This window comes from Pinus tabuliformis, chromosome 9 (assembly GCF_031772625.1).
Source record: "Pinus tabuliformis cultivar Carrire ecotype Pingquan chromosome 9, CPIR1, whole genome shotgun sequence".
Classification (NCBI taxonomy): Eukaryota; Viridiplantae; Streptophyta; class Pinopsida; order Pinales; family Pinaceae; genus Pinus; species Pinus tabuliformis.
The window spans coordinates 887,354,517-887,367,820 of NC_142307.1; the positions used below are offsets into that span (position 1 = coordinate 887,354,517).

General features: G+C 41.2%; 1 protein-coding gene across 1 annotated transcript; it reads left to right on the forward strand.

The window, feature by feature from the left end:
- Positions 1-459: 459 nt before the first annotated feature.
- On the forward strand, positions 460-10,708 carry LOC149151615 (uncharacterized). Its single transcript, XM_089443213.1, has 4 exons — positions 460-744; positions 2,377-2,633; positions 9,838-10,231; positions 10,562-10,708. Exons 1-4 carry the CDS (start codon positions 460-462, stop codon positions 10,706-10,708), a joined length of 1,083 nt encoding a protein of 360 aa, XP_089299339.1.
- The last annotated feature ends 2,596 nt before the right edge of the window (positions 10,709-13,304 follow it).

Genomic DNA, 13,304 nt, shown 5'->3' on the forward strand with positions numbered 1-13,304 from the left:
TCGCCTACAGATCAACACAAAACTGCCTTCATCTGCCCATGGGGTACCTTTGCTTACAAGAAGCTTCCTTTCGGCCTTAAAAATGTCGGTGCCACCTTCCAGCGAGCAATGTCCTACGCATTTCATGACATCCATCACATTGTTCAGCCATATCTAGATGACCTCCTGGCTCATTCAACTAAACGTTCTGACCATCCAAACCACCTCCGCGATATTTTTCTTCGTTGTCGACATTACCATATTCGTCTTAATCCACATAAGTGTGTCTTCTGCGTCGAATCTGGCAGACTTCTTGGGTTTTTCATCTCCAAAGAGGGCATCCGTCTCGATACCCTTAAAGTTGAAGTTATACTGAATCTCCCTCCCCCTACTTCTTTACATCAGTTGCAGAGTTTGCAAGGCAAAGCCAATTTCCTACGTCGTTTTATTCCTAACTATTCCGAGATTGCTAAAGGCTAGATGCAACTCCTAAAGCATGACATTCCCTTTGTTTGGGATGACACTGCCCAAAAGTCATTCGAGCAACTCAAGGCACTCCTTGTTTCTACTCCCTTATTACGTCCACCTGATTACCATCACGACTATACTCTTTATCTCACTGCTACCGATAGCACTATTGGCATGGTTTTGGTTCAAGATGACGATGATGGTTCCAAGCACGTTATTTATTATCTCAGCCGCAACCTCCTTGACACTGAAACTCGATATGCTTATGTCAAGAAGCTCGCCTTGGCAGCTGTTCACGTTGTCCAACGTTTCCGTCACTATATTTTGTTGTGCACGACGATAGTGATTTCCGATTGCAACCCGATGATGTACATCTTGTCACGTCAATTGCTAGGGGCAAGTCCTCGAAATGGATCATTATCCTTCAAGAGTTCAATTTGGAGTTTACTACCGTCAAGTCTAAGAAGTCCCTCGTCTTTGCTGAATTGATTTGCTCATTACTGTCTGCTCCTGCTCCCTTGCGAATAGAGGATCACATCTTGGATGACACTCTATTCTTGATCAGTACCCTTGACCCCTGGTACAGTGACATGATTGTCTATCTCCAAACATCTTCTTTCCGTCCTGATTTGTCTAAGGATGCTTGTGACGTATTCGCCACCATTCTCAACCTTATCGTATTATTGGAGACACTTTGTACCGTCTCGGCGTTGATTCAATTATCCGTCGTTGTTTGACGTTCAAGGAAGCTGAACAAGTCTTGAATGACTGCCACTCTGATGCCTGTGGTGGCCATATGTTTGGTTATGCTACTGCCCAAAAAAGCCTCCGTGCTAGTTCTTTTGGCCCTCTATTTTTAGGGATTGCATTCTCGCTGTCCTTTCCTACCACACGTGCCAAATTTACCAACGGAAGATGAGTGCACCTCCATCCCCTTTACATCCTGTCATTACCATTGGTCCTTTTGCTAAATGGGGCATAGATTTCATGACCTATAACCCTCGCTTGACTGGGGGGCATGGGTATATTATCGTTGTCGTCGATTATTTTACAAAATGGGCCGAAGCAATGCCTACATCATCCAATGACGGTAAGACAGTTGCCCAATTCTTATTCAATCATGTGATTACTCGATTCGGAGTCCCTCAGGCTATTGTCACTGATCATGGTTCTCATTTCCATGGTCATATGATGACTAAGTTAACAACCTAGTTAGGCTTGTGTCACGATAGTTTGACGCCTTATTACCCTCAGGCCAATGGCCAAGTCGAAGCCATCAACAAGGTGTTGGTTACGATGCTTCAGTGTACCATTGGAATGCACAAGTCTAATTGGCATTTGATGTTGTTTTCCACCTTATGGGCCTACCGTACCTCAGTGAAGGATGCCACCAGATTCACACCGTTTCAACTCATTTATGGTCTGGAGGCTACCCTTCCAATTGAATGCGAGATACCTTCTCTCAAGTTAGCTGTCGAATTGCTCCCGAATACTACTCCTGTAGAAGAACGTCTTCTTTACCTAGAGTGGCTAGACGAGACCCATCATCTTGCTTCTTTAGTCATCGAAGCACAGAAGAAGAGAGTGAAAACTCACTTCGATCAGACTGTTACTCCTCGTTCTTTCATTGAGGGAGATTTAGTCTTGCTATACGATCAAGCGAATGATAAGCTGGGGGCAGGAAAATTCAAACCTATGTGGCATGGGCCTTATATTGTGAAACGCGTTTTGCAGAAAGGGGCCTATGAGCTAATTGACTATGAAGGAAACCCTTTAGATAAGCCCTGGAATGGGCTTTATCTTAAAAAATATTATGCATGAGTTTTTCGTGCATCTACTGTGTACATACGTGTGTTTTCAGTGTGTGCATGTTTGGCTTGGTGTGTAGGCATTATTGCCACTTATTGTGTCTTTTTACTTCTTGTGCAGATGTCTGTTGCACCTTATATCGGTTTCGTTGATGGTGCCTATCGTAGTACAGGGAATCTTCCCTCTACGGCATTCGTGATCTATGATCCTCATGGTGAGTTAGTAGACCTTCAAGCTATTTTTCTAGGGTGTACCACGAACAATGTCATTGAATATAGTGCCGTCATTGAATTATTGGCTGAGGTTGTTAACCTCAATATTCGTGCATTGATTGTGAATCTGGACTCTCAACTTGTTGTTCTTCAACTTAACGGGCGGTATTTCATCATAAACCCTCAAATTTTAAGACTGTATTTACGTGTTCGCTTACTGGAAATAAATTTTGATTTTATCACATATCAACACATTCCTAGAAGGCTAAACATGTTAATTGATGCATTGGCAAATCATGTATTAGACAAACATTTATGCAATTTATAATAAAAAAACATTATATGCAAGTATTCAAACACAATAATAGAACATAGATAGCTATATATCGTGTGGCGCACCGAGGCGCTCAAAAAAAATTGTATCTGTCCAAAAAACAATGTATATGTTCAAGTTACAATCCAAGACACATGTCTCTCAAAACAATAGAAAAGGAAACCTAGGCGACTACTGTGGTGGGTTCTGCTCTCTGTAGCAGACCACTGCCCGAACTACTCGTCTGAGCAGTCTATGAATCCTGTTCGACACACCTGCGGTGTGTCGTTGGTACTATCGCGGGATCTCCTCAAACCCTCTATAGTCCGGGATCCCCTCGGTCAAGCCCTCCAAGTTCCAGGCTATCTCCTCCTCTACGTCACCACCTGGAGGTGGCAGGGCAAGCTCTTTGTTCTCCCCCCTCCGGGTCGTAGGAGCGAGACCCACCAGTCTCTCAGGTCTGACATCTGCAAAATTGAACATAATTATTAGGGCATATACGTTTAAAATCCAAAAATAATAAAAAACTAAAATATAAAAGTGTAGCAATCAACCCAAGTATGTTACCTCTCTCGTCCCACTGCTCTCCAAGCAGAAGCAACATATTCGGATCTCCCCTGAAATCTGTACCTGCATAGGGCCAGTCCTCAACCACTACCTGCTGATGATGCAGCCACTCCATGAAGTCAGCACCCCATGCTACTAGCTAACCACCACCTCCTTGTGGCATCACATGGGCCCACCTAGTGATTCGGGTCTCTCGTATTCCTAGCCACGGGACTCACATATCCTGCAACTAAAGTATGGGTACCCTCTCCAGCGTGAGCGGCACCAGAATGGACCCGTACCCGAACTGCTTTGTCTCTCCTCGCTAGCATTTAGTCAGCTGCCTCTTCACATTCAGAGACGCTGCCTCTGCCCAAACGAACATGGTAGGATTGAGGCAATCTAAAGCCAATCGCAGTTGGGTTTTAGTTGCCTCATGTTGAGCCTAAGAGCCTGCTACTCTCATGATCGTAAATAACAAAACACGCAATGACAGGTTGTTCACTGTTGGAATCTGTAGCTTCCCGCTAGTGGGTGATTTGGGTGCCCCTAGGCACGCTCATGCAATCAACATGTCTAGAGACTCTCTGATAACCCACACACCACCCATGCGGGGTCTCTCCCCTCGTCGAGATAAACCAGTGAGGAAATATATGTCTGTCGAGTCCAACTCAACCTCCTACCCCTGGATGATGAATTGACCCTCTGTCAGGTTCCATGATCGAATCAAAAATTCGAGGAGGTCCAATTGCGCTCTTAATAGCGGCGTGAGGAAGAATTTGAGTAATCCGCAATTCCTGAGAACTTGCATGCATTGAGGATCAGTTGCCCCTCTTTCGTTGTCGGCATCATGTGTGTGTTCTTGCCATACAAATACCATTTACATACGCAAATATTAGCTGATTAGAACTTGTTTGACCCGTTTTCATATGCTAAAATGGTGAAAAAATTAAATTGTTGTGTTTCTCTACGCTTGTCGCAGCTATTTCTAAAACAGCTACGACGCTCAAATTTGACAATCACAATTTCTCAGATCGTCGCAGGAGTACATCACTCTCCTGCGACGATGCCAATTTTGGCTCGTTCAAAATTCATGGTCGTCGCAACCCCGCAGGGAACTTCTGCGATGATCGAGGCGATTTTTTGGAACAAAAAATCCTTCCAAACTTAGCCAAAATGCATGAAACTAAAGCTTAAAGCACTTAAAACATGGAGGTAGAGGCGAGATACTTACTTGGCGAAAGATTGGCACGAAATGGATCACCCCAGCTATAGAAATCGACCTCCAAATTTGCAAAGGTACGCGTTGTTTTGAATATTACCACGATTAAAAACTAAAACAATGTAAATTTTGTTTTTACCATATGCCTTATATAACCCTTTTTCGAAATTTAGGGCTTTAACTATAGGCTTTTGGGTTTTTTTCTATATTTTTTTGGGTTTTCCTTATGGTTTTAGGGTTTTTGACTTAGGTTTTTCTAACATTAATCATGTATCCTTATCGAATGGGTCTTACACTTGGGTTTCTCTGTGCAGGAAGAGGTGTGTCGGATATAAGTTCTGGTTGATGCGTGCTTGGTGAATACAACGAAAATTTCTCATGAGTCCTCTTTAAGCTCTTTTTTGACTCATAAAACATGAAAAGATTACCGAGTATTTTTCCCTTTTTGACTCGTTAAAGAGAATAAAAATGGAGGTCTGCTTTCAGCTCTTTTCCGACCATTTAAAAATGAAAAGATGGCCGAGCTTTTATTGTTTCAAGCTCATTTTTGGTTACGAAGCATCATGTCTCCAATAGATTTTCTACTTTTTCAGACTGGAAACACTATTTACGAAAAGTACTCCTTGACCAAAATGGTCAAGCAATTCTCTCACATATCGTTTTCTACCTTTTCGGGCTCGAGAGACACCAACTTATGAAAAGGGCCCCCCCTGGAGTTTTCTTTTCTGTGTCTTTTCCAAACTCTCTAAACATGAAAAAGACTCTGAGTTTTACCTATGTCGGACTCGTTAAACCTTGACGACATTGGACTCATCATCATGATGAGACCCGAGCTTCTCCTCCCTAGGGCTCATTAAAATTTCACTAGGTTGGATTTGTCCGAAGGACGAACTTATATCGCAAGCATATGATATCCACTTCAAGCTTGTTTTTCAAAAATAATTGGGGTACTCGCCAGCAATGGTGGGGAAAATTTGGAAATCTTCCATTAGTTACCTACGGCAGCTAGTCACTCTTGAACATCAACACTTTTTCTTCTCGCCGGGTTTGGGATATCCTCACATTGTCATTGGCCTTCTGGGGTTTGGGTTTGTCATTTTGCCTCATTCCATTTGATCCTTGTTGTCTCCATCAGATTTCTGATCCCTTGGTACCAAAATGCTACCACATTTCGGAGTCGTGTCGCCGATATGTTCAAGAGTTTAATCCTTCTGCAGTTTGCACCCTTACATCCTCCTCTGATTCTTTGTTTCATCCATCTTCATTTTGTTCCTTGTCTCATGTCGCTGATCTGGGAAACATTATTGCCCTCTTGTGATGGGTCGCTTCCTTTCAACACCAACTCATTATCCAGGAATTTGATCTAGAGATTCCTTTCGGTACCTTGGAGCTTGCATGCCTCAATGGCAAGTTCTTCGCACTCGACAACAGGCTTGTGTTATTGGTCTTCGATTAGGTGATTCCACGAGTGTTGGACTCCATATCATTCTTCACACTTCATGGATTGTATTGGCAGTACCTTGAGAACCATTGACATTATTGGTGCTCTCTCTTGTGCTTGTTAACAGTTTACCTCATTGGCCGGTAATCAAGCGATTTTCTAGTATGCTCGACTTCAGCACATCTATTCACATATTAGAAATTGTACTATGATTGGTTGGGATTCAAGACCCCAGACTAAGATTACATAAGTTCGGGTTGTGTGGATTGGTTCGTGATTGCATACATGACTCTTTGATTGGATGGTTGCAACCATACCTGACTCTTTCTGGATGGCTACGTCCATACCACAGACCAAGTTTTATCTGTCTTTTGTATGGTTGCGCCCATGCCTAGACTACATGTATTTCATTGTCAGAGATATCAGTTGTACTTGCACCTGCAAGCTCTCAGTGATGGTGTTCCAGTTCGGTTATGATTTCGTAAAGCATTTCACCCCTCCCACTCTCTCAGCCTTCATGCTTTAGGGGGCATTTGTTACATAGTAATTTGTAACTGGCCTCATATCCCCTAATCTCGGATAAAGTCAGTCTCTGAGCGACATCTCCATTGTGTCATACATCAAATAAATGTGTCCACATCGTCCTAATCATTCAAGAAGATTAATAAGTGTTCCTTAATCCTGAAGATTGACCCTTTTACCCATTTTTCAAGATCGTCGCAAGTAAACCTCATCCTGCTTGCGACGATTCTCTATAATGAACTAGAACGTTATGACATCATCGTAGGGGTATATCGGTTCCCTACGATGGTCGAATTTTAGGGCTCGGTGCAAGTCCTGAAGATCTTTCTTATGACGATGGCTTTGAATACACTGTTTCCTTGCGACGTCACTGCTCAGCCCTAGTGTATGACTTGCGACGATCTAGATATGGTGAATTAGTTTGAACAGAATGCTTCCGGGTGGTTCTAGAACTGGTTGTTGGGTCAAGGGAGTTCGCCTTTCCTCCTCTGGGATGGTGGTTCCACCTTTTGAGAAACCTCCCTTGAGGATAAGCTCCCTCTCCCTCATTTATGGAGGCTCCTCCTCTTATAAAAGCACTCCCTGTTGCTATGATCAGCTAGTTTTTGGTATTGTGCAAATTAGCTAGCTTTGGTGTGAGATTGATAGTTTGCAGTGTGAATTTTTGATAGTATAGCAATTAGTTGTGGATTGCCTTAGCCTTGTACTAGTGCTTTTGTGTGAGAGAGAAAGTTGTCAACCTCTTGGGAGATCCTTTTGAGAGTGAATTCTTTGAAGAAACATACTGGCTGGACCCTTCGAATAAGCTTGCGACATCAAGGCTTGGTTGTAAGCTTTGCTTTTATTCATTTTAATACAATCAACGGTGATTTCCTATGTCTTTTGTAAAATATACTTGATAGCCTATGGTTCCTTGACTCTATAAGTAAATAGATCATTTTTGTACTTTATTACATGTTCCGTTGTTCTCTTGTGTTGTTTTAGGTGAATCGCTCATCAAGGAGAAGGAAACGATAGCTGAAGTGGCGCAACGAAAGATCCATCAAACACCGGTTTGAGGTAGGCTCTTTCAACAATGATTGTTTAAGGAAATTAGTTGTTGTTTTGTCTTGCTGTGACTAGACCCACTCTAGGGCTAGAGGGGTTGCCTCTATCCTCATAAGGAACATTTCCTACATCACGCATGCCCTCGTGAATGCTTCAACAATAATCTCCAAGTTATCCCTCACATTTTGTCCTGTAGGGTTTCCTTTAGCTTATTTTTCAACTGCTTTAGCTTGGTGTACATATCATGTTTCTGGTTTGATAATGATGTGCCATGTGCCTCAATAGTTGATTATCTCTATTGGATTTGTGAAGAAGATGTTCTAAGTGGTCATTGACCTTATTTATCCAATACTCTCTATCCTCATTTATCTCTAAGTTAATTATGTCCTCCATGTCTAGGTCTTCATCTAGCAAAGTATGTCCATTCTCCTCCTTAATTCTTTTTTGAGTCCCTTGTTACTTGGCCTCTTTTTCCTAACTTGTTTTTCAGTTTCCTCATGTTCACTAGGCTCTAACATTGCTTTTCCTTTGCCTCCTTGTTGCAATACCTTGGATTTTTCTTTCTCCATAATGAGTTGTTTAGTCTTAAGCTAACTGTTCTCTTGTTCAAGGAAGGAAATGATCAAATGAGGGAGTTAGGGAAGGGAGATGATGATATGGAAATTTTGGGGGATGGATAGGGGTGGTAGAAAACTTAGGAAGTTTGAATGGAGTGAAATGAGAGAGAGAGACGACTAGGAGAATTTAAAAACAGTCCTGCTAGGAAATTCTCCAAAATGATAGGTATGAGCTAGGGCTTCTATAAAGGTGAGGTAATATGAGGGTAAATGAGCTGATTAGTGAATGATAGAGTGATTTATACATGTAGAGAGGTATAAGATTAAAAATTTAAAAGTTTAAAATGTCACAACTAATAAAACCCATCATTTGTACTAGCCTTGCAACATGAAATTTCACATCAACCCTAGATGAAGAAAACTCACATTTGCACTTGCTTTTAAAAAGGAAAAAAGTGAGTTAGATGATGATACTCACTTGTAGAATAGCTTAGAAGAGCAAATGAATAGGAAAGAAAGATTTAATTTGAAGTTTGTGTGAGTTTTGGAAACTTTTGGGCCACTCTGTCCTAAGTGCAACGTCATTGGTAGAAGCATCATTTTAGGAATAAATATAGAAGAAAACATAAAATTGATCATTAATGAATTGGGTAAATCTAGGCATGAAAAACTAACTTTCGCTATCTTTATATGTAGGAACATGAATTGAACGATTGTTGTTCAAACGATGGAACAATAGCGACCAAGAAAGGAAAAAGGACAATGTCTCGATTACAAAGGTCAACAGAAGACTAGGAGAACCAATTCTATTCTGTGATGAGATCAGATTGTCAATTGCGAAATCCTTAGGATCTCCTAACCCTGAGGGTTCGCTTTTATTTTTTTGTCTTTCCTAGGTTATATAAAGCCACCAGGCAAAATGAACAGCTAGCTAGAAATTTTGAGATTGTAACTAGTCATTGTTTACACAGCATACTTTCATTACTGTGATGTTGTAACACTATTATCAAGTTTAATGAAGAATATTGTATTTTACCTATAATTGCATTCTGAGTGTCTTTTGGCAGTGACTTCTGGAGACCCTGGGCCTAGTCAATGGGATATTTACTGCTTTAATTATGTCATATTTATTTATGTTTACTCTTACAATTGTTTATTACTGTTAGTTCATGAAATTAGAATTATTCCGATTGTTGTGAGTATTGATTGTTACGATTTAATTTTGTCATTCAACTATATTATAGATCTTGTTGTGTTTTACATCTATGTGTTAATCTTTACTAAATCTATCAAGTTAGTTTAAGTATTTGATTGTTGTTCATTCTGAAGTAGTGTTATCAAAGATCTTAAGCTTACAGTTGATTTCTTTCCGTGAGATGTTTGAATAGTTACTAGTTGTTCATTTGTTGTAGCTTTCCTTCTGAACGAATTATTGTCTATACTAGTTAGATTTACTAAGAGTGATTCCTTTTACTTGCATTCCAATTCAGTCCTCTGCATAATAGATTAAAGTAGATTTGAAAATGCTTTAAATATTTCTTTCAGAATTGTTTTGATTTGAACTTCAACAATTAGATGTTAATCATTGCAATGATTCTAAATCATTTCATTATGAATTTAGCCTCTAAATTCACTTGCATAGACAATGTTGAACACTCTTAAAATAAACATACTTGCCCTGGTTTGATAACTAATGAAGGTATTAAGGTTGCTTTTAATAGTCATCTTAATGCACCAAAAACCTATTCAGCCACAAGGAAAAAATACAAGAGAACGGTATATTATCACTGTGAAAGAGTACTTAACCAGTGGGTCGAGGCACACCCTGTGAATTATTGCAACATGGACACTGCTGCAAAGTTCATATTCAAGTTTATTCTATCAAGGTTTGGATTCTCGAATATTCTGATGAGTGGTCGAGGTTCACACTTTTTGAAGAAGACAATTGCAGCTTTAACAGAGGAATTTCAGATGTACCATCAGAAGAGTACGCCATATCATCCCCAGTCGAATGGAACTTTCGAAGCTTTCAACAAGATCTTGGAGAATGCTCTCACAAAGATCTGCAATGTTAATAGGAATTATTGGGATGTGCGCATACCAACGGTTCTATGGGTATATAAGAAAACCTGTAAGAAATTGATTAGGCAAACACCATTTCGACTAGTTTATGGACAAGAAGCAGTAATGTCTATGGAATACATAGTGCCTAGCCTAACGATCGTAACAGTGACCAAGATGCCATATCACAACATAATGGAGGAACACCTAGTGCAACTGCTTGTGTTAGAGGAAGGCCTCCTTTTTGCTATCTTTCATCAACAGGTGCAGAAAGCTAGAGAAAAGGCGTGGCACGATCGTCACATTAAGTAGCACACTTTCAGGAATGGAGATTTGGTCCTGATATATGACAGCAAGTTTACCAAATTTCCTTTGAAATTTCAGATGCACTGGCTAGGACCATATGTAATTAAGGATATTTCAGATGGTGGTGCAGTTCAGCTCGCGAAGCTGAATGGGGAAGTATTTCCTGGAAGGATTAATGGGAGCAGGTTGAAGATTTATAGGGATGATCCCACCCTTGCTCAATGACTACATGGCTGCAAGAAATTCTTAGTGCTTCTGGCAATTGAAAGAAAGCGCATGTCTATAAACTACTCTATCAAGAAAAAAATGTATCCAGGAAGGAAGGTTGCATGATTTTTTTGAAGATGGCACAGGTGGAAGCTGTGACGAGGTAGTTGCACCACAAGGAATATTTCCACACAAGCTACCCAAAAAGTGATCACTGGAACAACTACATTTGATTTGACAGCAATTTTGTCGTTAAAAGGAGCGGGGAAAATGCATTTAAGGCACAAATCTTGGAAAATATGTCACCAAATTCACATTTATCAAGAATACCTAAAGGGGAATGGACAGTTTGAATTTGAATTGTGTTATAAATATCATACCCCTCTCCACACTTGGACACTTTTCTTCTTGTGAAATTGCTATGTGTTTTTGCACTTAAAGAGCCGAGTGTGTTGTTGCATGTCTAGTTACCTGAGTTGGGAAGAATTTGAGCAAGAGTTCTTGAGGACAGGATTAGGGAACATCATGACTACAACACTGCCAGTCCCTACTACAACACCCAGGTCACCGAGGCCAAAGCCTACTGCCTCCACGGCAGGAGAGAAAAAAAAGAAAAAGCCGCAACAGCCCCCGGTTCGGAAATTGCCGCAAAAGGTCCCAACTGAGCAAAGGTAGAAGGGCAGAATGGATAAAAACAAGCAACCTATGGAGCCTCAGGACTTGGAAAAAGAAGAGATGAATGAGGGGTATGAGTATATTGGCGCCTTTGTATATGCCACCACGGAAGCCTACCTCCAAAGTAACTAAGGATCTTGACTTTGTAAAATTCAAGGTATTCACACCGTTGCTACCAGAGGAAGTACCTATTCAAGGTGACTTGTTGGCCTAGGTACCATACCAGAAGATGGAAGATTGGGATTTGGGCAACCATGAGAAATTTCCACAGTTGGCACCTAGCAAGTATCTAAAGATGGTATGCTATGAGGAGGTGGGCCTTACAAGACTTGAACCAATGAAATGGGCGGATGGTATTGAGCGTGCAGGATTGCTAAACATGTTGGATATCCTGTATTTTAGCCAAAGCATCATTAACACTATTTGTGTGCACCAGTTGTTTGCGTTGGTCCATGATGGGTGTCTCTCGATGGGAGAGCCCATCCCCATTGATGACATGTTGATATGAGAAATCACAGTGCTTCCCTATCAAGGTGTGAACCCTGTAGATACTTTTGTGGGGAATTCATAAGTTCCTGGAAGTATACTTTAATGATTGGACTATGTTTGGGCTGGTGAAACGCCATGTAGCAAGCTTGTGCCTGATGTTAGATACCTATCGAACATACCAGATCATGCTCAATCTGAAGAAGTGCTTGTTTTATGTTCCTTTTGGGACCCTGCTAGGTCATGTGGTTTGCAAATAGGGACTGATGGTAGACCCCATGAAGATCGTGGTGATATTGAACTTGGAGGCACCAAGGAGTGTGAAACAGCTACGCGCTACCCTAGGACATACGGGATATTACAGAAAGTTTATCAAAGGCTATCCCAAGATCACTATGCCTATGGAAAAGTTGTTGAAGAAGGATGTCACATTTTGTTGGAATGAGGATTGTAAGAAGAGCTTGGATGTATTGAAAGAAAAGATGGTCACTGCACCAATTTTACTCTTCCCGGATTGGAAGAAGGAGTTTCATGTGCATGTCGATGCGTCATGTATAGCGTTGGGAGTAGTACTGACACAGGCTGGTGGGGAAGACTTGGACCATCCTATAGCATTCACAAGCACAAGGTTATCTAAGGTGGAGAAGAACTATTCCACCATTGAGCGCGAAGGGTTAGCTATGGTATATGCACTCCAGAAGTTTAGACACTACTTGCTAGGAGGCAATTTTAAGATGTACATAGATCATTCTGTTTTAAAGTACCTAGTCAATAAGCCTGTGTTGGGGGGGGGAGAATCTGTAGATGGTCATTATTGTTCCAGGAATACGATTTTGAGGTTATTGTGAAGCTTGGGTGATTGAACGCAGGATCAGACTATCTGTCGCACATCGAAACAGGGGAAGAGCCCACTAATTTGGAGGAGTGATTGCCTGACGTGCAGCTATTTGCAGTGCTCATCGCATATGGTCATTTTGAGGATATAATACACTTCCTAATGACAGGAACTTCCCCAGAGGGATACACCGTCCAGCAAAAGAAGGAGTTAATGGTGCGCACGACCGATTTTTCTGTCATTGCTGGGCATCTGTACAAAATGAGGTATGATGAGATATTACGACGGTATGTATCGGAGTTTGAAAGAAGTAGCATCCTCACGGACACTCATGGGGGCACCGCGGGAGGACATTATGCAGGGATACGAAGGAATTTTAGGTATATCACCAGAAGAGCACGCCTTATCACCCGCAGGCTAACAGGATAGTACAAGCATTCAATAAAGTGCTAGAGAACACACTGACCAAGGTTTGCTATGATTGCAAACTTTATAGCTTGTTGGAAATCTCTTGAAGTCAGGTACAAGATGGACTCATCAAGAATGTCATTTGGACACTCGAGCAGGGAGAAAATTTGATTTTCCAAAGGTCACTCCAAAAACGTTGGGTGTCTCTGA